The 25,604-nt window shown below is 37.1% G+C and overlaps 1 protein-coding gene across 4 annotated transcripts in view; it reads right to left on the bottom strand.

Annotated features, from left to right (window-relative positions):
• ACBD6 (acyl-CoA binding domain containing 6) overlaps window positions 1–25,604 on the bottom strand; it is a gene marked incomplete at its 3' end in the record, with an annotated part of 230,170 nt that overhangs the window by 146,165 nt on the left and 58,401 nt on the right. The window contains exons 4-6 of one of the 4 annotated variants that reach the window (XM_079697808.1): window positions 19,381–19,463; window positions 3,194–3,299; window positions 646–675 (exon numbers count right to left, since the gene is read on the bottom strand). In XM_079697808.1, coding sequence (XP_079553934.1) covers window positions 646–675; window positions 3,194–3,299; window positions 19,381–19,463 — 219 coding nt within the window. Of the gene's footprint in view, window positions 1–645; window positions 676–3,192; window positions 3,300–10,064; window positions 10,418–19,380; window positions 19,464–25,604 lie in introns of those variants that run through there. The other 3 variants (XR_013810719.1, XM_079697807.1, XM_079697809.1) reach the window with 3 other exon arrangements.

Genomic DNA, 25,604 nt, shown 5'->3' with positions numbered 1-25,604 from the left:
AAGACAGCTAACATTTGAGTGCTCGGCATGTGTGTTTCAGGTACTGTTTGAGTGCCTTATATATAATACTCAAAACAATTCTGACACAGGTACTATTATTATTCCCATTTTACACATTAGGAAACTGAGACAGAATAAACTTGACAAAGGTCATATAGCTAGGAAGTGACAGTGCTAGCACTCAGACCCAGGTAGTCCAGCTCATCACCATTATACTATGCTGCTTCTGCTTATTCATTCATTCAATCATTCATTCACTCATAATTCATCAAATCTTTACTGAGCATATGGAATACACCAAGAGCTCTGATAGAAACATTTTCAACAAGGAAGATCTCAAAACATTTACCCAGGAAGCTACTAAAGGAAATGCTCCTTCAAAACCAGGAAATAAATAAAAGAGGACGCTAGTGGAGGAGACACTCCATCAAAACACAGAAGTAAACAATAAAAGATGAAGACCTGGGATCCAGAAAACAGAAAAATCCAGGAAAAAGGGGAAGAGAATTCCAAAGACAGTGGTAAAGCATAATCCCAGAATGACATCTATGCAAGAGGCCTAGAGAACAACCAGTCCAGTTTAGAGATGAAGAAGGAAGGAGGGTTCCAGAGGGATATTGCTAAAAAAAACATGGGATTGATTATCTGATGTGCTTGACTGAACAGAGAAGACCTCTACTGGGAAATTTGAGGAAAGAATTGCAATAGAAACATAGAAAACCAAGAAAAAAAAAAAGAGGCCATTATTAACCTTAAGAAAAACAAAATGTTGTACCATGGTATGTAGATTGCATTATTCATAATTATATAATTTATTCATTCCCTTTCCACCTTTGCCTTGCTTCCCTGCAATCAGAGCAGACTTCCTACTATAGTGACCTGGGGCTTGGCCTTGTGACTTGTTTTAGACAAAGGAATGTGAGTAGATGTGACACATGCTACATCCAAGGAAAGCTTTAAATGTATTTGTGGGGTCTGGTTCTGTCTGCCTTTATTGTCTGCCCCATATAGGGTCTATCCATTGGGATTAGATCTTAGAATGAGAAGACATATGAAATCGAGATGAACTGAGCACAAACAAGGCTAGTAGAAGCCAGCAGAGTCTCAACTGGTTCCAAGGCTTTTGAAATATGAGCAAGAAATAAATGTTGTTAGCCACTGAAATTTGGGGTTTTGTTTGTTTTGTTTTTGCTAGAGCAAAAGCTGACTAATACACATAGTACAGTCCATAGCTCAGCAACAAACAGTATTTACACAGTCATAATAATATAGTTACATTATAATCATAATTGACTATATTACATTATTAGTTATAGTATAATTTGTAATAATAATAAAAACACTGATATAACAGAGGTGCAATCAGAAAACTGACACTAAAAATTGTGATATAACTATTTTAAGAGGGTGGGGAGAGAGAGGGGGAAGATGAGTAAAAGAGCTAAATCCTAATATAACATAGAAGAAAATCAATAATGTTTAGACTTGGAAAATCAAGAGATACAAGTATATTATTTAGAATTATGTAGGTAAATTGCAAATGAAACAACTAAAAGCACTGAAAGTTTTTGCCTCAAGGGAGTTAGAATCAAATGTGAGAAGGATGCAGATAAGGGAGTACATTTTTTGTTGTAAGACTTATAGTACTATTTGATTTCCTTTGAACGATCTACATCTATTAACTTCATAAAAATCTTAACTCATGAGCACAAACATTAAAAACGACAATAAAGGGCTTCCCTGGTGGTGCAGTGGTTGAGAGTCCGCCTGCCGATGCAGGGGACATGGGTTTGTGCCCCGGTCCAGGAAGATCCCACATGCCGTGGAGCGGCTGGGCCCGTGAGCCATGGCCGCTGAGCCTGTGCGTCCGGAGCCTGTGCTCCGCAATGGGAGAGGCCACAACAGTGAGAGGCCCGCGTACCGTAAAAAACAAAAAACAAACAAACAAACAAAAAACGACAATAAAATCAAAAGAAGCAATCGTGCCTGACTGACTAAAATAAAATGTATTCTGATCCTGAAAGGCAAAAAAAAACCCAAGTGGGAATCAGAAGAGCCGGTGTTACTGTTTCACAATCTGGCTTCCACTTTTCTCTAGCGACATCTTTCTTGACTCCTTTCATTATTTATAGCAGAACAAACTTTACTATAGAATTACAGTCTTACATTTTCAGTTCCAGATGTCACTGAAAATATATTATAGGAAAGATGCTGCCTAAAAGTGAGATAATATTAAGGGCTAACCTGTATAGAGAGCCCTCAATTAATACAGAAGTTGATCATCTACGATCACTGCATGTCCTCTTCCTAACAATTGCCACCTTCTGGTCATTTTGATTATCTTCACTGCATTATCAAAGAATGAGAAAAATGACTAAAAGTGATTAATAAATTTTGCTCCTTTTTAAACAACTATAATTCAGGGACAGTTTAAGCTCAATGTGTGAACAGTTTTATTCACAAAATAAATAAATTAATAAGTAATATATTTTACAAAATAATTTAGTATAGGATCCCTTTAAATAGCAGGCCTGCATTTAAATGATTGGATTTACCAAAATTTTGACAGTTTCTAGAAACACAGTTACTGGGCAAAGGACAATATACTTGTTTCAGGTATAATGATAGAAGATACTAAAGCTATTTATAAATATTTTAATATTACCTATAGATTTCACATAAATATGTTAATAGTCTCTCCCTTTTTTTTTTTTTTTTTTTTTTTTTTTTTTTTGCGGTACGCGGGCCTCTCACTGCTGTGGCCTCTCCCGTTGCGGAGCACAGGCTCCGGACGCGCAGGCTCAGCGGCCATGGCTCACGGGCCCAGCCGCTCCGCGGCATATGGGATCCCCCCAGACCGGGACACGAACCCGCATCCCCTGCATCGGCAGGCGGACTCTCAACCACTGCGCCACCAGGGAGGCCCAATAGTCTCTCCCTTTAACATGAACAAATATAAGTTATTTTCCTGCTGCAAGTTTCAGCTAGTAACTTCTATAATGGACAGAAATATGATGGATACAGACACAGAAAGTATCTTAACTGGGTGACACCATCTCATTTAGATATTCTGATATACTCTTAACCATAATGTGGTTTGAGTTGTAGTTCAGAGGCCTGCTGTGTAGAAAAAAAGCACTGGGGAAGAACAACAAAGCATAAGAAAATAATTAACAGGGCATGTTCTTCATACCTCTTCATCTTTCATATTCACATCCACGTTTTTTGATTTGAAGACTTTGGTTATATGGTCAATGTTGTTTTCCCTGCAGTAGTCAAATATGTTTTTGTCTTCTTCCCTAATTAGAGTAAAAAAAAAATAGTGTCTGTCTTACTAGGTAATACATAAAAGTTACATATTTTTAATACAATCTGTTTGCTGCAAACATTAATAGAATCTGTTTTTATAAAGAATTTTACATGAACAATAGTGGATTTTCAGTAAGACGTAATACATCCCATCTCTGAAAAGACTAAAGTTCCTAGCAACTATAATTATAGAGAAGAGCTTCATCTGCTTTAACAAGTTACACTAGGACACTAATATAACATCTTGAGTAGATTTTCTCAGTGCTCTTTTTCTCCCCAGTTACTTTTATACACTGACAGGCACATGTATCATCTGACTCAGAATTTTCAATTGTAGCACTGCAGTGAGAAGGTCATCTACTATTGCCTGTATAGAGGTAGCAAAAGATCATAGAGGTAGCAAAAGATCATAGAGGTAGCAAAAGATCAGGACATAGCTTACTACTTCTCTTACAGAATAACAGAATAATAAGTTGGTTGCTATCCAAGTTTTTAATAAATTACACACACAACACGAACATATATACACACACACCAAAGTAAGTAATTTTCTTAAGGGAAAGATAATTAGAGCATCACAAAATTCAGAAGTCCTTTATGAGACAATAAAAATAAAGACTGGGGGGGCTTCCCTGGTGGCGCAGTGGTTGAGGGTCCGCCTGCCGATGCAGGGGACGTGGGTTCGTGCCCCGGTCTGGGAGAATCCCGCGTGCCGCGGAGCGGCTGGGCCCGTGAGCCATGGCCGCTGAGCCTGCACGTCCGGAGCCTGTGCTCTGCAACGGGAGAGGCCGCGGCAGTGAGAGGCCCAAGTACCGCAAAAAAAAAAAAAATAAATAAAATAAATAAAAATAAAGACTGGGAAGCACAGTATGTACTCAGCACTGTTCCAAGCATATCAATGTACTAATTCACTTAATCTTATCCAACAGCTGCTTCACTTCACAGATAAAGAAACAGGTAAGGAGAGGTTATATGACCTGTCAAATGGCATCACATTTATCAAGGGTAGAATAAGAGCTAGAACTCACTCAGATCAACTGATTTTGCATATAGTCCATTTTTCTATTGTATCAAGCTACATCTCAATTAGTAAGCTGTAGTCTCTTCCAGAATCTAAAGCAGAAGTTCTTAACATGAGGTCTATGAGTTCTCTAAAATAGTATACAGAATTATCTGTGCAAACGCATAATGCATTTTTCTGACTGTGTTGGCAGTGGGTAGGTGGGGAAGGGGGAGGTAGCTTCAGTGAGGTTCTCAAAAGGATCTGTGATTCCCAAAAGATCAGTAATTTGGAGTATTAATAATGAAACTGTTCTACATTTTCTAAACAGGCATAAAACAATGCAATTTGAGTTTCAAACATTATAACTAGTATGTTCTACAACCTGTAAGGCCATAGCTTCCATTCATCAGAAAAAAAGCATCTGACCATAGGAGTCCTTCTATCTTAAAAGCCAATACCTTATACCCTATAAAAAGTTATTTCTAGGGGGCTTCCCTGGTGGCGCAGCGGTTGAGAGTCCGCCTGCCGATGCAGGGGACATGAGCTTGTGCCCCGGTCCGGGAAGATCCCACATGCTGCGGAGCGGCTGGGCCGCTGAGCCATGGCCACTGAGCTTGCGCGTCCGGAGCCTGTCTAGTCAGAAGTAATTAACTTAAAACACACTACTTTGGCATTAACAGTCTGAGCCTTCCTTATGCATGTCATGTATTTAATTGAGCACCTACTACATGCAAGGCACTGGACAAGATTCTGTTGATAAGAGATGATAAGGCTAAGCAAGAAACTTTGCATTCAATACATGTACCGTATGGTTGAGATGATAAAAATCTATATACCATTAACATAAGGTAAAATTGGATCTTTAAAAAGGCCTATCAGAATACAGAGGAGAAACAGCCTGCTTCAAGCTGGAGAAAATGAGCTAAGTTTCCAGGAAAAAAAATCATGTTTTTTAAAAAAAATAGGGTCTCTTGAAAATGTTCATTTGCAAAAGAGAAAATGCTTTTCCAGATCACTTATTCTGGAAGAAAATAGTGAAGTCTGAGGCCAAAACCCCTGAAAGGAGAAGTCTGATTTTTTAAATTAAGTCTGCATATAACAGTATTTTAGCTATATTTAACTATCACAAAAAATACTTTCTATGAAAAAGTGCATTCAGCATTCTGACTTGGGAAAGAGAGGGACCTATTTTCCTTCAATACAATAACAGAGACCCCTCTAATTCAAGAGGCAGAAACTTCAACTGTGAGAGAAAGTATTGCGTCATTTTAAGTCCTAATAAAAAATACACTACTCACCAATTGTTTTGGATTTGAAAATAATGGAGAGTTGGTGGTGGGGCACAGAAAGGAAAAGTATGGAGGATCCTTGGGATGTAGGTTACCCATACCCAGTAAAATGCAAGAATAATTCAGAGATGAGAGGATCTTCTGTGTGGTCCTTTTTCCTTAATTCCAAATGTGCATGTACACTTATGCCATAAGCAGTATTATTTAAAATGTTTATATTGCTTAATATATTCTCAATGTTTCTTATATGTATCATTTATATCAATTATTTTGTTTTGGTATGTGAATTTTTTGGAGGTCGGGGCATGTTTTCATCTGTATACCTGCTTATCAACTGCAGTTTATCATTGCTAAGTATGTTAGGCACATAGAGGTATTTATAAAATACTTCAGGGTAGGGCTTCCCTGGTGGCGCAGTGGTTGAGAGTCCGCCTGCCAATACAGGGGACACGGGTTCGTGCCCCGGTCTGGGAAGATCCCACATGCCGCAGAGCGGCTAGGCCCGTGAGCCACGGCGCTGAGCCTGCGCGTCCGGAGCCTGTTCTCCGCAAGGGGAGAGGCCACAACAGTGAGAGGCCCGCCTACCGCAAAAAAAAAACAAAAACAAAAAAAAAACTTCAGGGTAGAGTACACAATGTAAATTAAATATAAAATGGGAAAGTCAATAAAAGTTACCACAAATGTGCTGCAAAGCTGTGTGACTAATATTAAAAAATATTAGGTGATAATCTTGGGCTTAGTTGTTCAATATAGTTATCTATCCCCACTTCAAGGTTTGACTATCTTACTTGCCAGCAACCAAGCTGTCTTTATACAATGTCACCACCTAGTGGCAAAAATGGAGAAACGTCTGGAGTAACATCTTTCCGTTATCTCCTTTCTTGCCCCCAACAAGATTATGTACAATATACAAATCAAATTCTGTCTTTTTCCCTCTGTATTTCCCAGTTAATACAGTCTTCCACAGGCAATTTTTCTCTGTATATCTATATTTAAACGAAACAACAGGTGCAAACAAATTCAACCATTACCAAATATAAAAGAGCCTTAATAAACGTTAGTGCCCTTCTACATCTTCTCACTTTATCTTCCTTTCTCTTTTGATTCTTACCCGGTTATCTTTTTCCTGCTCTCTGATGAATGTGAGTGACAAATTATCATATCCACTCTCTACAGATGAGTATGAATTATTTTCATGATGCTACCCTCAAGAATGTCCCATATTATCATAGCACAGGACTCTCTTTAGATTACTCCAAATTTCCTAAAATTGACAGAAAATACATTTGTCTGAATGGAAAAAACCACTGGCTTTCTTTGAAATTCTTTTGAAATATAAGGGCACACACTTGTGGAAGAGAGGGATGGTGTTTAAGTATAGCTGTCTTTCATCAGAATCACGGGAAGAAGAGATTCTTGCCCACTCCTAAAAATGCTATCTCCATCACTTTCTACAAAGACTGCATTTTCCTATCAAAAGACTATTTCAGAGAGTTAGCCCTCTAAAGATGGCAAGCCATCTAAAGTCCATTTAACTACTTTTCATCTACCTCACAGAATTAAAAAACACATTGATGGGGCTAGCTCAGAAATCTATTTAATAGACACATTCAGTAAATACTTCAATTCATGTATTTATCAAGCAACTGGCAATCAGATATAAAAATAGTATTCCAGTAAACAGACAAAGAAAAAGTATTTATTGAATGAATGAAAACACACAGAAGGGTAAGCCAATACTTACACAAATATAAACAAATGCCACAAATTCCTCAAATCAAAGAATGTACACCTGTGGGCTCTTGGGGTACAGAAAGACCCAAAAGAATATGCAGGAATGGAAAATTTTAAGAGAATCAATTTCAGCTAAACTTCTAAATAAACACATTCTTTCCTAAATTGATCTACCTGAAAAAGTTCCTGTGGTAAATATTTCATTGCCATTCCCCTTTTCAACATTCCCGTTGCTCAACCATTCTCCTAGTTCATAAAAGAAAAGCACATACCTCTCTCCATACTATGGTATACTTCTAGGAAACATAACCAAAAGACTTTACTAAGATTTAGCAAATGACTATTTTTTTTTTTTTTTTTTTTTTTTTTTTTTGCGGTATGTGGGCCTCTCACTGTTGTGGCCTCTCCCGTTGCGGAGCACAGGCTCCGGACGTGCAGGCCCAACGGCCACGGCTCACGGGCCCAGCCGCTCCGCGGCATGCGGGATCCTCCCAGACCGGGGCACGAACCCGTGTCCCCTGCATCGGCAGGTGGACTCTCAACCACTGTGCCACCAGGGAAGCCCGCAAATGACTATTAATTAAATCTGTTACTCTTTTGCTTAAAAGTACTCTGTTTAACTAATATACAGTTGACCCTTGGACCGGCCTCCCCCCAGTCAAAAATAACTGTTAATAGTTAATCCACCAATTAACTTTGCAGTCAGCCCACAGTATCTGGGGGTTCTCCATCTGAGGATTCAATCAACCGCGGATTGTGTAGTACTGTAGCACATGTTTCGTGAAAAAATGTAAGTGAACATGCGCAGGTCAAACTCATGTCATACAAGAGTTCATTGCGCTAGGAAAGGTTTGGGGGAAAAAATTAATCCCGGGTTGTACTTCCCCAAGATATAAATTGTCCATGGTACCAAATAAAGGGACAATTTCGGTGAAAAACTGGTTTTGGGAAGCCCTCCTACAACTAAGGTTAGAGGATGGAAGAGGTGAAATAAAACAAAAAAGACTTGATGCTAGGACTTCGCTGGTGGCGCAGTGGTTAAGAACCCACCTGCCAATGCAGGGGACATGGGTTCAATCCCTGGTCTGGGAAGATCCCACAGGCCGTGGAGCAACTAAGCCCATTCGCCACAAACATTGAGCCTGCGCTCTAGAGCCCATGAGCCACAACTACTGAAGCCCATGAGCCACAACTACTGAAGCCCATGTGCCTAGAGCCCGTGCGCCACAACAAGAGAAGCCACTGCAAGGACAAGCCCATGCACCACAATGAAGAGTAGCCCCCGCTCACCACAACTAGAGAAAGCCCATGCACAGCAATGAAGACCCAACGCAGCCAAAAATAAATAAAATAAAAAAAAAAAGACGATGCTGAACTGTCTCATTCTAATAAAATAATATTCATCTGTTAAATAAACTATTCTGAACATTAAGACACATTTCCAATAAAATTTTTAATTTATTTTTTATTAGTTTTTATTTTTTTGCAGTACGCGGGCCTCTAACTGTTGTGGCCTCTCCCGTTGCGGAGCACAGGCTCCGAACGCACAGGCTCAGCGGCCATGGCTCACGAGCCTAACCGCTCCGCGGCATGTGGGATCTTCCCAGACCAGGGCACGAACCCGTGTCCCCTGCATCGGCAGGCGGACTCTCAACCACTGTGCCATCAGGGAAGCCCAGGGGAATTATTTTTAGATTTGCTTTAGTCAAAGTCCTAATGATGCCTCTAGAACAGACTGTCTCCCAGCAGAGAAGTAGCTCAGAATGCCTTTTTGCCTTCGATTAATTGTTTCGATTAATTGATTAAATAAAAATAATTCCCCTTCTCTCGCTCTATTTAACATTCACAAATGGTCACCTGACTGTCTTTCTGGGTTCCTCAATACTCAGACTGAGGGTACACAGGGTATCAAAGCATTTGGATCACTATAAAGATATATATTGGTAAATAAATAAGCCATTTAGTTTACACATCAGTTTCAGATAAATTTTATTACTGCTACATTGTCTCTGAGGGTCTGGTCATCTATGTGCCTTTTATTTAGATCTTTGAGATTGAAGAATGGACCCTGACCTATGGTAAATTCACCAAAAACCCACTCTGTGAAGCTCCTTAGGAGCCAATCTTTCAAGGATGAAAGCCTGCACATGTCTTACAAAATTCAGCAGTACTGCTCGTGAATACTACTTCTTTGTAGGAATTTAAGTTCCTAATTTATTTGTTGGATGTGTGGCCAGAAGTTGTCAATCAGAAAGGTAAAGGGTTATTACTCTTCTGTTCAAATACAATGTTAGGAAACAATGATATCATCTCACTGACCTCATTTGACTATGATTTCCAACATCCTACTATGTACGCCAGATACAAAGCACAAAGCCTATTGTTGATTCTTTTTTATACAACCTTGATATACAGTTGGCCTTTGAACAATGTAGGTTTGAACTGTGCAGGTCCACTTACATGTGGATGTTTTTCAATAGTAAATACTATAGTCCTACACATTCTACGGTTGGTTGAATCCACGGATGCAGAGGAACTGTGGATATGGAGGGCCAACTATAAGTTATACTTGGATTAACCCGCACCTTGTTCAAGGATCAACTGTATAGATATATATAAAATCTTTATTTTATATATACACATATAAAATCTTTATATAATTTTTGATATGACTATAAACCATTAATATTTTAGAAGTTGAGATAAAATGTCTGCAAAAAAATTAAGCTACCCTCTGTATTTAAAATAAAAGCATGTTTTAATTTACAAATATAAAAAAAAATACAGGCATATTTTAATTTTACTTACAGCTGTTTCTCTCCCTGAAAGAATCTGTTCTTACACAAAGGTTTTTTTTTTTTTTTTTTTTGCGGTTCGCGGGCCTCTCACTGTTGTGGCCTCTCCCGTTGCGGAGCACAGGCTCCAGATGCGCAGGCTCAGCGGCCATGGCTCATGGGCCCAGCTGCTCTGCGGCATGTGGGATCTTCCCGGACTGGGGCATGAACCCGTGTCCCCTGCATCGGCAGGCAGACTCAACCACTGCGCCACCAGGGAAGCCCTTACTCAAAGGTTTTTAAGGAAGCTGGTGTAAGAAGCAAAACAGGTAAAGTCAACTCCTAACTTAAGGATTAAATAGTAGTCACAGTTGTCATACTTAGCATATTAAAAATCTCCACTTTTAATTAATATCTAATTAAAAGTTTAGATGTTAATATCACCTTGTAAAACACTGTTTTTGAGTCTCAATCTTATCAAAGACCATAAATGAGAGTCTATCCTATGACCCTCAGGTAAAATTTTACAAATAGCACCTCCTTTCTGAAACACTTTGGTCCTAAGTCCTAGAAGAGACAAAACACTGCTTCAGCAGTAACAATGCTCGAGAAGCCTAGCAATGAGATCAAAGCACTAAGAAAGTGCTTTATGTTGTTGGTTAAGTTGTTCTTAAAATAATTCTTGAAATCCTAGGTACCAAATAAACACCTAGAAATTGTTTACTAAGTTGGCATATTTCACTGCCAACTTGGTAAACACATATTTTTTTCATATTTTAACATCTCTGATGGATCTTATAACCTTCAGCATCTTACAATTAATTAGTGACTTTTTTTTTCTTAATGGTATTTAAATAATAGTGTTCTAAAACCAATGGTGTTTTAATCAGTAAAGTAATAAGGTAGGTTCCAAATACACAGTGACAAATGGACAAGTGAATGACTGAGAGAATTCATATATATTGAATCACAATCTTCCCACTCAGAGTGTTACTATATCTGCACTTGGTTTCAGACAGTTATAGGAAATAACCAGTTGGTTTTCCCACTTCCTGTTATGTGGTAATGGCAACATCTTTCACCAAGTAATAACTATTTTCAGACTGGGTTGTATATGTAGTGTATTTAGTTCTAGGACCATAAAATTCTTAAAAGCCTCAAATAAAAAGTTCTATTTACTATCTTACTTATGTTGATAAGGGTCCCTTCAAATGAAACCACTTACATTTTAAAATATTTTTCTCATATTTTTTCAAACGAGCAATGACAAAGGAAAGATCAATGCCCCAGGTACTTCTTGTAGATAACTTGTTATACTGGAAAAGTTATTTAGGCATAATTTATAAAAACACTAGTTAGTAAAAATGCATTTTCACCTGTTAAAACCTGCTTAACTCTAAAAAAGTCGATTGAAAATTTCTGATAGTCTAAATGTCCATGAGAAAAAACATAGTTCAGTTCTGATCAATCCCTCTAAAACCAGTGCCCACATCAGAAAAATCTATAGAATCCCTTGGCTACAGAGATGACTTACATTCTCAACCATTAAGGTAAGTCTAAAATCAATAAAAACAATTAATCTAAGGGAAACATCATCATCAGTATATTGATAAATGAAAGACTACAGTCTCTAATTTTACCAGTGAAGCACATTTTTAAAAACACTAAATGGAAAAGAAATTTAATTAAAAATGTAAACTGAAGATACTCACTATATTAATATAATAACAACTATCAAATTCAATTTCAATAATTGGAGATTACAATGATTCCTCAAATATCTCAGAAGCAGTACAGTGTAGCAGTTAAGAGCAGAGTTACTAACCATGTGACCTTGGACAATTAACCTAACCTCTTTGAGTCTCAGTTTCCTCATCTGTAAAACGGGGATATCAATAATACCTACATCTCACAGGATCATTCTGAAGGTTAAGTGGAATAATATATATAACACATGTGGTATAGTTACTAGCATACAATAAATGGTCAATATATATTAGCTGACATTTCTATTACCTTAAGATTTTAGCATATATTTTAAGCTGGAGTCATTTTTCATATTCATATAACACTCTCCATCAATTTACCTAACAAATATTAATTGGACCTTCAAGGAAATAAAAATAGGCCAGTTGGTTGGAGCAGAGTGAACAAGTGGGGAGGGGGAAATTGGCATTAGATGAGACAATGAGGGGCCCTGCAAGACATGTTAAGGATTTTAAAATTCTATCCTAAGTGCTATGGGAAATCATTACAGGATTTTAAGCAGGAAAGTGCTATGAGATTTGAGTTATAAATCTGGGGAGGAGACAGAAAAGGAAGTGAGGAATCCAGTTTGCAAATCGTTCAGTAGTGTCCTGGCCAAGAGAAGATGGCTGTTTAGAGTAGTGATGGTAATGCAAAAGGCATGATAGCAGTGATAATGAGAAGGAGATGAATTTGGATTATTTTGAACATGAAGAAACAGAATTTCTGATGTGTTAGGAGATGTGAGAGACAGAGAAGACCAATACGACATATAGACCTAGGAATGACGTACTTTACATGAAATACTGTTAAAAATACTTATCTAATGAATATATAAAATTTTATAGTAGGTAAAAATTTTAAAATAAAAAAACATGTAATTAATGTAATAATGCCTTTCTCACACAGAACTCAAACTTTAATAAACACCAGCATTTACTAATATATACAATGCAATCAGCAAAGACCTCATAAATTGAAAAGCAATGAAATAACCAAAATTTCTTGCTTTCAGCATTGAGAGAATAGCTGGTAACAATTCAATGGGAATTAAGAAGAAGACTTTGTCTATCACACAAAACTTACATCTTTGCTAACACTTTTAAAATATCTTTCTTTAAATATATCTGTAAAGCATTTTAATAGGAGGAAACATTTATATTATCTGCAACACATATAACCACCTTTTATTATAACATAGTATATCCATAACCATATGTGTCTTTATAATTGCACATGCACGCATGCACGCACAGACACACGCTAAACACTTAAACAAGACTAAGTGCCTAGCATTTCATAGGTACTATATACGGATAAGGATATAAGAAAGAGAGAAGGAAAAGATTAGAAGGGGTAAAATGAGGAAAAGGATGATGCGAAAGGACAAAGGAAGAAGAGAAGCAGAGACGAAGAGAAGATGATGGTTTTAGTTGATGAATGACCTCTTGTTCAGAAAGGGCTGTTGATCTGCAAACAGGTAGATTTGCCTATATGCTTGGTTGGCATCATGACGCTGAGCACACAGGAGCTAAATAAAGCACGGAAGAAAAGGGTGAATATGAGAGCCAGGAGACTCTTACAACAGTTATTGTTTATGTCAAGACCTACTCATCCCAAGGGACCCATTTTCACATAATCTATAATTATCTCTTCGCTTTAATCGTCCTGTCATTCCTGAAGCTCTCATGGGCACTGGAAGAGGAAAAGCTCATTAACTAAACCTTTTCTCCTCTCTCCAGCCACCCATGGCTTTTAATTGCTTGGTGTGTTATTATCCAGGAGTGCAACTGGGATCATTTTCATAAGAAAGGGAGGTAGAGAGAAGGAAGGGAGCCATGAGTCCCTGAGGTATGCACCACAGACAAACCTTTGCTTTCTCAATTATTTATGCCAGCTGAGGTTTTACAGGCTGAATAAATCCATAACTCAAGTTCATTCTGAGCAGTCACATTCTCAAGGGGGAGTTGCCCACTTGCCTATACACACTTGTGCAGACCTCAAAGAATAACCAGAATGTAACAAGACACATGTCATCCATTTTATCACCTATCACCAAAGTGTTAACACAATGTTGATCATAGGCAACAAGGTGAAACAGGGAAGGATTTCACTACTACCAGCCAAACAGATGGACGGAAGCAGGATAATCTTTTTGGTGCTAAGGGCAGTGGTATCAATGGGACAGTAGTATCCCAGAGTGACTCAGCCTACTAAAAGCATAAAAATCCAAATACTCAACTTTTTAAATATAAAATATGTGTAGTACATACTCTTGGTGTTTCAGAGTCTTAAATAGATTTGTTTAAAACAGGTTGTTAACAATGTGAAGCTTTGAATAAATAACTAAATGGAATTTTATACTATTTGATTCTATTAGTCACATTAAACCATGTAAACCAAAGCTATGTTGTAGCTTTTTCTCCAATCACATCTCTTTCAGGAAAATTTTAGAGTACAATTTGTGTGTAAGTGACTGGCTTTTATGCTACTTTTATTTCAGTTTATATTTGCACCAAAGATACAAAATTAAAGCATAAAATTATCACTTTCATTCTAGTTTTTTATACTTACAGTTTACCATTTTATAATCAGGACTAGAGAGCAACCAGTGAAAAAATATTTCTAAAATATTTTCAAACTCTATTATGGTTTAAAAATTTTAACTTTATAAGTCAATGATGAAAGCATCTCTTTAAAATTCTACAGGCTCTTGTGTCTGACCACAGCAGTGACCTCTGGTATTTTCTGCCAAAACAGTTCATTTGTCTCACAGAACAACTAATCAATTCCAGAGTCCATCAATCACTTTAGTTGTATACTGGTCTGGTCTTGCTTAAAGAAGGTCCAGATGGCTGCCTGTGTAAGTGGGATTAATAAGATTCTGATAGATTACATAGCATCAAACTACAAAATATAACAGGGAAGATCAAATGTTTTTGCAGGGTGGGTTGGATACTGTACACGTTTCATTTGTTGTATTTTAAAATCATGTCCTAATTTCTCAATTTATGTGCCAAAGTCGAGGTGAAACCTTCTCAGTTATACAAGTCACTGAAAGTGATTCCCTGTTAAGTGAGTCAGTATATGTAGTACAGAAGCATTTGACTCTTTGCAAAGCCTTATACTTATTAACCAGAGCTTTTTCTGCCAGTCTGCAGTTTAAATGAAACACAACTGATCTCAAGACTAAAATCACAAGATCTGTTACTCTCTTGTTTCTATAGTTCCAAACTCAGATCTAGTAGCATTGGTCTCCCTTCCCGGTTTGCCATTTTCTTCTGCAAAAGCAAACAACCTGTACCTAATTCCACAGTTAGGTGCTTTTAGCTCCCACCATCAGCCCTGTGCCCTAAGTCTCCACTGTGGGGACTCTATGCTTAGTAACAATACTAATAAAACTAATAGTTACAAAGTACCTTACTTTGTGCCACATACTATTCTAGGATGCCTGTGTATAAGTATTCCTATAATCCACAAAAATGCTATATGAAAAAGCATAATATACTATAATCATCCCCATTTTATAGATAAGTAACTTGTCCAAGGTCACAGAGCTAATAAGAGATGGAACCACCATTTGAATTCCAGCAGGCTCCATAATTTTTTGTACTTAATTAGCCTTACCTTATATCTCCTCCATTATACTACAGAACAATTAACTAGCTTCAGAATGAGAAATTGGTGTCAGGGCTCTGGAATATTAACACAGAGATCTGTACCTATGACATTATATTGTCACTTTCTGTGAAAGAGTGGAAATAAAGGTCAGAACCAAAACAGTCAGGGAGCAAGCTCAGAATTGGCCTCAGTGGCCCTTGGCCCAGGAACATTTACAATAAAACTAAAATGGGCCCTTAACTTATCACCTACAATGCATATTAGTCAGGAAGCTGCCACAACAATGGAGCCTAAACCTTAGTAAAGGGGTTCATTAGATACTGATTTTCCTAAACGTCAGAAATGTGGTGGGCTTCCCTGGTGGCGCAGTGGTTAAGAATCCACCTGCCAATGCAGGGGACACACTCACATGCCACAACTACTGAAGTCCGTGCGCCTAGAGCCCGTGCTCCACAACAAGAGAAGCCAAAGCAACGAGAAGCCCGCGCACCGCAACGAAGAGTAGCCCCTGCTCGCCCCAACTAGAGAAAGCCTGTGCACAGCAATGAAGACCCAATGCAGCCAAAAATAAGTAAATAAATAATTTTTTTTTAATGTGGAAAAAATTAGAAGTTTATATATTAAAGTATCCAAAACAGACCTTCAAAATACATTTTTATGTTCTTTTTAATGGTTCTATACAAGAAAGCTTTTCCTTTCATCCAAGTTTACCATTTGATGTTTCTAAAATTATAAAACCTACTGTCACTTTCACCTCAGCTGAACATTAATTCTGCCAAGAAACTGCAATTAACCTCAACTAAAGCACAATTTTCTCTTCGAAAAATAAAACATCAGATATTAAATTTCACCAAAGTACAAGCAAAATTTGATTATACAAACTTCAACAAATAGCCTGTTTTCACTGTTGTAACTGCATTTATTCCTTCACTGGAATAAACGAACATTTCATTATACAATAACTTTTATCATGATCTAGTTTGTTATACTGGATTTGTTACAGGATGAATTCTCTAATATAAGAATATGACTAGTTGCTGTGATTTCTGATCTACTGTAGTGGTAACAAAACTACAGTTTGTAACTGAAAGGCTTTCCGTGGCTCTCTCACATTCATGTTCCTTACTGTTTCGTATATTAACAATATGTTCCAGAATACAATGATTTAGATCCTATCATAAGAAGACTAATACTTGGATGACTTAATGAAATAAGGCCAAGACTAACCAGTTTTGCCAATAGCAGAGGTTCATATTTCAATCAACCAATAAGGTTTATTAAACATACTCAAATGTAGATGCCAAAAATACCGAAAACATACTATTCAAAAGTGAAGAAGCGGGCTTCCCTGGTGGCGCAGTGGTTGAGAGTCCGCCTGCCGATGCAGGGGACATGGGTTCGTGCCCTGGTCTGGGAAGATCCCACATGCCGCGGAGCGGCTGGGCCCGTGAGCCATGGCCGCTGAGCCTGCGTGTCCGGAGCCTGTGCTCCGCAACGGGAGAGGCCACAACTGTGAGAGGCCCGCATACCGGAAAAAAAAAAAAAAAAAAGCGAAGAAGCTGAGAAGCACAAATATCCACAATATTTTGTCTCATGATAGGTTCATAATAAACGTGTGTTGAGTTGAATTAAAATCTCTCCTTTATGAAGATAAAGCTATATTATTTTGTCATTTTTCTCAAGATCAAAATTCTAAATATTGATTTAAATCTGAGTCACTTCTTTAGGAATTGGGTAGAGGATAAGCAGGTAGGTTAACTTTTCCAGTTTAGTTTAACTCTTAGGAATACTCCAATTACTGAGATATCTACTATCACATCAACAGGAGTACATTTGATTTGCTTTCTGTTCTGCAGAGCTACTGTGATCAGTCATGTCACTGGATATTACAAAAGAAACTGTATTCAACGTGTCATTTTGAAAAATACCAGAGTCTGGGAGCCCTTAAGGAAATCAGTACACAAAATAAAGATCACTATTTATAGATAAGTGATTGATATTATTAGAAAGTTAAGTATAGTGATTTTAAAAAAGCAAAGTTAAGAAATTATCTCCATTTAATTATCTAACTAGGAAAGTGGCCTATACATTTCTTTAGGAAAAGAGGTGAGGACGGGCATGTCTGATTTATGATAGGGCCACTAGGCTAACTGTGTATGAGCCAGTCACTAAACTTTCAGCTCCTTGAGGGAAGCAGCTGTGGATACCTCCCAAGCTCTGGGCACTTTTACTAGGTACCTACTAAGTTCTGGGAACTTCCCCAGATACTGAGAATACACAGATGGATAAAATACTATCCTTGCTCTCCAAAAACTAACAGTTTAGCAGAAAGGACAAATATTTAAAAATTATAATCCAATGTAGCATAATGTCACAGATGCTATAACAAAAGTGTGAATAAAAGACTATGGGAACACAGAGAAGGAATGACTAACCTCTCCTCCTAGAAAAATGACTCTAAGGGTTTACTGACTTGATTTGAACATGTAATAAACTTTGATTAATACGGTTAAGGTTCTAATATGCCATTTTTTAGAAGCTCTAAGTAGAGAATATACAAATTAAGAACCCCCCAAACATGTTCTGATTCTATAAGGGTTAAGGGGAAGGGGGAGTTAAACTCTGAAAATGTTTTTTAAACTGTGCTTCCTCAAAACTACATGGGCTTCTCAGAGCTTTCATGGTACCTCAAAGGGATCAGGGTGGCAAATGTACTCCAGGCCAGCATCATTCTTAAAGGGTATCTTTATCCCCCTCAAATCTCCATCAGTCTTCCACTATATCACCCCAAGTAGACATTTAATCTTAGTAAAAAGTGAAGTGCTTGCTATGCAAATAGATTCAAGACAGGGCCCTCAGTATTAACTGGAAACTATGAGCATTTGAAGTTTTTGATTCATAGGGGTATCAATAGCTTTCCTTCTAGAATGCTACCTGGGAGTTCTTATCACTACTTCTTTATGTGGTGAATAATGTCAGCAACTCTTTTGCAAGAGTAAAGCATAAAATTTTGGTACAATTTCCTCTTCATTCTATGAAGATAGATATTTCCCTTCAATTTAGGTGAACTCAATTTTCCACTTGAAAATCAGAGCTCATTTATTTCATGTTAATAAGTAAGAAAAGTAAAGCTCAGATGATGCAGAAGGGTAAGAGCATCAGAAGTTCCTATTTCTTGTTTTTGCTTGTAAAGTAACAATCTTAGAAGAATGTGTCACATGGCTTTAAAGCAGGATAGAATCCTTTTTCTGATTTACACAGTGTGTAAAGAAAACGATAATCCAAGAAATTTCATACATAACATACAAAATTTAAGGACCTTTGTTAAATAATGCAAAATGACCTTTAAATTTTTTTTAATTTTGTTAAAAATACATGACATAAAATTTATCATCTTAACCATCTCTAAGTGTCCGGTTTGGTAGTATTAAGTATATTCACATTGTTGTGCAACCAGTCTCCAGAATTTTTTCATCTTGTAAAGCTGAAATGATTTTTAACTTGTAGCTAGAATAAATAAACTACAGAAATTAAAATACTTAAAAGAAATAACGATATTTTGAGGAAAACTAATGAGAACAACAACAAAAATCCATAGCTTTAGATTGAGACAAAAAACCTTGCCCTACCAACTACTTATGTGGGAGAAAGGTTATTACCTGGCACTGATTCAGATACTTACTAATTAAGATTATACACATAAAAATTTATTTCCTGCCATTTATTATCCTCCTAGAGATACCACCAAATCGGTTTCATGTTAAGAAAAAGTTCTTCAAATGAAAGTTTTGGGTATTAAATAAATAAATAAATATATAAAAACACACACACAAATGTATACATACATACAATACTATACATATATGTATATACCCCTATTGTTGAAGACCAGAAAAGAATTTACCTGATGATTTCTTCGTGATACAGAGAACTAACAACTGGCCCACCAAAACCAATATTTGCTTCTTTTCCTTTCTTCTCTGGTGACTGTGGTTGGGGGAGGAATTGGTGGAAAAAAGACACATGGATTAAAGCAGTGTGCATTTAAACCGGTTACAAAATACTACTCTGTTAAGGAACACTAATATTTGATGATCCACCATTTCTCTAAGGCCCTAGTGACAATTTTAGGATGACATGAGAAAGGCAAGAGGACTCTCAGGTCATCACAGCAGCAGAATGAATACCCTCTAGCAAGCTAAGGTTATTCCACTACTGCCTTCTGGAGCCACTTAAGAGCCATTCCCCTAGCTGATTATGTTAGCTATGTTCATTGTGGAAAACAGAGACATTCAGTGCGGAAAAATGAAAACAAAATATGAAATATAAATACCAGACCTGAATGTGATCAGGAAAATCATATCTAGGTTAACAAAATTAAAGTTCCCAAATAAGAAACTAAATTGTAATAAAATTTAAAATTTAACCATAAAAAAATAAAGAAAATATTTTTAGGTGGCAAGAAGGAAGGATGAGAAGGTAGAAGGGAGGAAAGAGGTTGAGATCTAAAATAAAAGAAAAAAAGCAAACTCATGGAAACGCTTTCCAAAATCAAGTATTCGGTAGGCTCTGTCCCTCTATGTTCTTAAAAAGCACAAGGTTAAGATTAAATTTAAAAATAAGATTCTTCCAAAACATGTACGTAGAAGCAGTGAACCTGGATATTACTGTTGTCTGAAAGATCAAACTGCAACCTGTGCAAAAGCCCACATCTCTTGCAATATTGACAGTTTTTAGGTCAGGACACCCTACAAAAATAAAAACTCTGATTCTGAACATAAATAGTATCTTAGAGTCAAAATTACTTTCATTATTTAATTTGACTGCAAAAATAATTAGTTTCACTTCAGAAAATATAGACAGTTCCCTTATACGTGTTTTTTTTTCTTACTTTAAAGAAGGGGTTTTGCTTTATTGTTGTTATTTTTTTTGTTTGTTTCTTTTGGTCTGTGAACCACTGGGCTGAGGAAAAGATCCTGTAGGCAGCATATTCTGTCAGTTCATAACACCATTAGAGGAACTAAAGTTTCAAGAAATGGTGCAGATTTTTGAGGTGAAGAAGTCAGTTATCAATTTATGACAGAAACAAAGGTATAATGTCATAAACAACAACTACCATCATGATTAAATAATAAAGTATATAAAGTACAATAGCCTGATGTTGGCAAAAATGAAGCACAAAGTAAATGCAAGTTCCCTCTCTCCTCTGAGGACCAGTCTTAGAGCATAAATGCTGCAAAGAATTTTCAGGATAGAGAATGTTTTCCCTTATACTAAAAAAGCACAGTCCAAAGGGAGAACTTACTTTATTTAATCCAATTACATTCTAAATACATACTCCATTAGTAGGATAAAGCTGAAACATACTTGCTGCCCAAGAGATGCTTGCTAAATGAATAACAAAATTGGAAATGAGAAAACTGGATACCAAAGGAAACAGAGAGAGAGAGAGAATCAAGTATAGAGTGTCAAGCAGAGTTTCCTGAAAAAGAACTGGCTCCAAGAAGATAACACAGCAGAAAATCTAGGTGACCTTAGGTTTGCAATCACTTTTTAGAGACAACACCAAAACCATGATCCATGAAAGAAAAAAAATTGATGTTAGTGTTTATTAAAATTAAAAATGTCTGCTCAGTGAAAGACACCATTAAGAGAATGAAATGACAAACCACAAACTGGGGAAAAAACCTTTGCAAACACAAATCTATTAAAGGACTGGTATTCAAAATATATCTTAAAACTCTTAAAACTCAACAATAAGAAAACAAATAGAAAATTACAGGCCAATATTGATGGTGAACATAGATGTAAAACTCCTCAAGAAAATATTAGCAAACCAAATTCAACAAAACATTAAAAGGATTAAACATCATGATCAAGTAGGATTTATCCTAGGAATGCAAAGATGGCTCAACACCCACAAATCCATCAATGTGATATATCACATTAACAAAATTAAGGATAAGATCATATGATCATCTCAACGAATGCAAAAAAAGCATTTGATAAAATTCAATATCTGTTCATGATAAAAACTCTGAACAAAGCGGGTACACAGGGAATGTACCTCAACATAATAAAGGCCATATATGACAAGCCCACAACTAACATCATACTCAACAGTAAAAAGCTGAAAGCTTTACCTCTAAGATCAGGAACAAGACAAGGATGCCCATTCTTACTACTTTTATTCAACAATGTATTCGAAGTCCTAGCCACAGCAATTAGGCGAGAAAAAGAAATAAAGGCACCCAAATTAGAAAGGAAGAAGTAAAATTATCTCCTTTCATAGACAACATGATCGTATACACAGACAACCCTAAAGACATACTCCCCCCCCCGACCAATCAATCTGTTAGAGGTAACAAATGATTCCAGAAAAGTTACAGGATACAAAATTAACATACCAAAATCATGTCATGTCTGAGGGAGACAGAAGATAAAAAAGTTTTCTAATATTAAAAAGTGATGAATGCTATAGAAAAAAAATTAGTGTAGGGAAGAGGGTTGGAATTTTAAATAAGATGGTCTGGGAGGGCCTCACTAAGAAGGTCATTTGAATAAAGACATAAAGGAAGTCAACAAGTGAGTCCTGCACATATCTGGGGGAAGTTGTCCCATGAATAGGAAACAGCCATTGCAAAGGCCCAGTGGTGAGGGTATGCTTAGAATGTTAGAGAACTGAGGTGTTCATGTCTTTTGCCAGAAAGCAATTAATGTATTTTAGGGGGCAAGACTAGAAGCAAAAACACATGGTTGTTCACAAGACAGTCATAGTTTCTATCAGTGTCATTCACTGAAACCCTTAACGTGAAGTAAGCAATTCAGAATAGATACCTGTGGTTTGCTTGGTAATTATTTGCTGTGAAAATACATACTACTAATTAGGAGTTATATGGTATTGGAAAGGGATGAGTATATTTCTTTCACTTAGTTAACAGCCTTTAGTTTTTAGAGTAGTTTTTTGTGTGTGTGTGTGGTACGCGGGCCTCTCACTGTTGTGGCTTCTCCCGTTGCGGAGCACAGGCTCTGGACACGCAGGCTCAGCGGCCATGGCTCACAGGTCCAGCCGCTCCGCGGCATGTGGGATCTTCCCGGACCGGGACACGAACCCGTGTCCCCTGCATCAGCAGGCGGACTCTCAAGCACTGTGCCACCAGGGAAGCCCTAGAGTAGTTTTAAGTTTAAAGAAAAATGAGCAGAAGGTACAGAGTGTTCTCATATACACCTCTCCCCAATTTTCCCCTATTATTAACATCTTGCATTAGTGTGGTACATTTGTTACAATAGATGGGCCAATATTAACACATTGTTATTAGTTAAAAGCCAGTTTACATTAGGGTTCATCTTTTGTGTTGCATATGGGTTTTGACAAGTGTATAATGACATGTGTCCACATTACAATATCATTCAGAATAGTTTCACTGCCCTAAAATTCCTACGCTCCAGTTATTCATCCCTCTCTCCCTCTGAAGCCCTGGCAACTACTGATGTTTTTACTGTCCTCATAGTTTTACCTTTTCCAGAACATCATACAGTTGGAATCATACAGTATGTAATCTTTCTTTCACTTAGCAATATGCATTTTAAGTTCCTTCATGTCTTTTCATGGTTTGATAGACCATTTCTTTAAAAAAAAAAAAAAAAACTCTTAGCTGTTGGGGAAAAAAAAAACATAAAACTTACCGTCTTAACCATTTTTATGTGTAAAGTTCAGTAGTGTTAACTGTATTCTACCTCCCCTGTATCAAAACAAAAGATTTTTCTCCAATCTTCACCATAAGAATGTGGTGGGCCCTGGGGGTCAAAACCCATGAAAGCAGGGGGCCTTCCTAAGGCTGAGCCCCTGGAAGCTTTTAGCTCTTGAGCTAGTCCACACTCAGCCTGCAGCAATTTATCAATTACCATTTAAGTGTTCCTACCAGTTCACGGTTCAAACAGCTTTTGTTCCCAATAAGCAGATCTCCAGTGTGATTCTATGTATTCACCTGTCACCATTTGGGGAGTGGCAGTTTGCCCTGTGACCTCAAATCTCAGATTAATCTAAGAATAGTCCATGATTTTCAGTTTGGTCAGATTTTTGCTGTTGTTGAAGACAGGAGAGATGATTTCCAAGTTCTTTACATGTCAGAGCTGAAACTGGAAGTTCAATTGTCTTTTGAAGACATTTTAAAATAAAAAAAAAAAAGGCTTATATTTACCCACATATTTGTCACTTCCAGTTGCCTTCATTCCTTTAAGCAGGTCTAAATTTCCATCTTATACACTTTTCCTTTTGCCTGAAGAAGTTCCTTTAACATTTATTGTAGTGCATGTCAGTCAGCAATGAATTATCTCTGCTTTTGTCTGAAAAATCTTTATTTTACCCTTACTTTTTTTTTATATTGACATGAGATTCACATAATATAAAATAAGCCATCTAAAAATATACAATTAGCACAGGGAACTCTACTCTGTGCTCTTTGGTGACCTAAATGGGAAGGAAATGCAAAAAAGAGGAGATATATGTATACATATGGCTGATTCACTTTGCTGTACAGCAGAAATTGACACAGCAGTGTAAATTAACTCTACCCCAATGAAAAAAAATTTTTTAAATAAAAAACAGACAAAATAGGGGCTTCCCTGGTGGTGCGGTGGTTGGGAGTCTGCCTGCTAATGCAGGGGACACGGGTTCGGGCCCTGGTCTGGGAAGATCCCACATGCCACGGAGCGGCTGGGCCCGTGAGCCACAACTGCTGAGCCTGCACATCTGGAGCCTGTGCTCCGCAACAAGAGAGGCCGCAATGGTGAGAGGCCCGCGCACCGCGATGAGGAGTGGCCCCCACTTGCCGCAACTGGAGAAAGCCCTTGCACAGAGGCAAAGACCCAATACAGCAAAAATAAATAAATAAATTAATAAACTCCTACCCCCGACATCTAAAAAAAAAAAAAAAAGAACTGTTGTGTTAGATAACACGCAGAACATGTAGCCCAGGCCTGGATTTAAAAAAAAAAAAAAAAAAACAGACAAAATAAACAGTTTCCCCCTTTTAAAAAACAAAATATATATATACAATTGAGTGGCATTTAGTACACTGACAATGTTGTACAACCACCAGCTCTATTTAGTTTTGAAACATTTCCATCATCCCAAAACAAATCCTTGAGCCCATTAAGCAATCACTCTCATTCCTCTTCCTCCTAACCCTAGAAACCATCAATCAGCTTTCTGTCTCTATGGATTCACCCGTTCTGGATACTTCATATAAATGGAATCACACAATATGTGATCATATGTGAGCATGTATCAGTACTTCATTCCTTCCTATGGTTGAGTAATACTCTAACATATATATATATATATATATATATATATATATATATACACACTCTATATATCCATTTATCAGTTGATGGACATTTGGATTGTTTGTACCTTTTGACTATTATTATGCTATGAACATTTGTGTACAGCTATTTGAGTACCTGTTTTTAATTCTTTTGGGTATATATACCTAGGAGCAGAATTTCAGGGTCATATGGTAATTCTATGTATAACTTTTGGAAGAACCACTAAACTATTTTCCACAGCACCTGCACCATTTTACATTCCCACCAACAATGTAAGATGGTTCCAATTTCTCCACATCCTTGCCAACGCTTGTTATTATCTGTCTTTTTTATTATAGTCATCTCAGTGTGTGTGAAGTAATACCTCCCTGTGGTTTTGATTTGCATTTCCCTAATAACTAATATTTCATGTGATTGTGGGTCATTCTCTTTGGAGAAATGTCTATATTCAACCCACTTATTAGTTATCTTTTATGAGTTATTCATATATTCTGGATACTAGATCTTTATCAGATATGATTTGCAAATATTTCCTCCCTTTCTGTAGAATGTCTTTTTACTTTTTTGGATAGTATTTTTTGGATAGCAGAAAAATTTTAATATTGATGCAGTCCTGTTTATCATCTTTTCTTTGGTTGCCTGTGTTTTTGCTGTCATATCTAAGAATCCATGGCCAAATCAAAAATCACTGAGATAAGTACCTATTTACTTCAGTCAATATAGTTCTAATTCATATTTTTTAGGTCGTTTATCCCTTTTGAGTGAATTTTTGTATATAGTGTGATATAAGAATGC

Source organism: Hyperoodon ampullatus (genome assembly GCF_949752795.1).
Source record: "Hyperoodon ampullatus genome assembly, chromosome: 2".
NCBI lineage: Eukaryota > Metazoa > Chordata > Mammalia > Artiodactyla > Ziphiidae > Hyperoodon > Hyperoodon ampullatus.
This window is presented reverse-complemented; position numbering and strand designations above follow the sequence as displayed.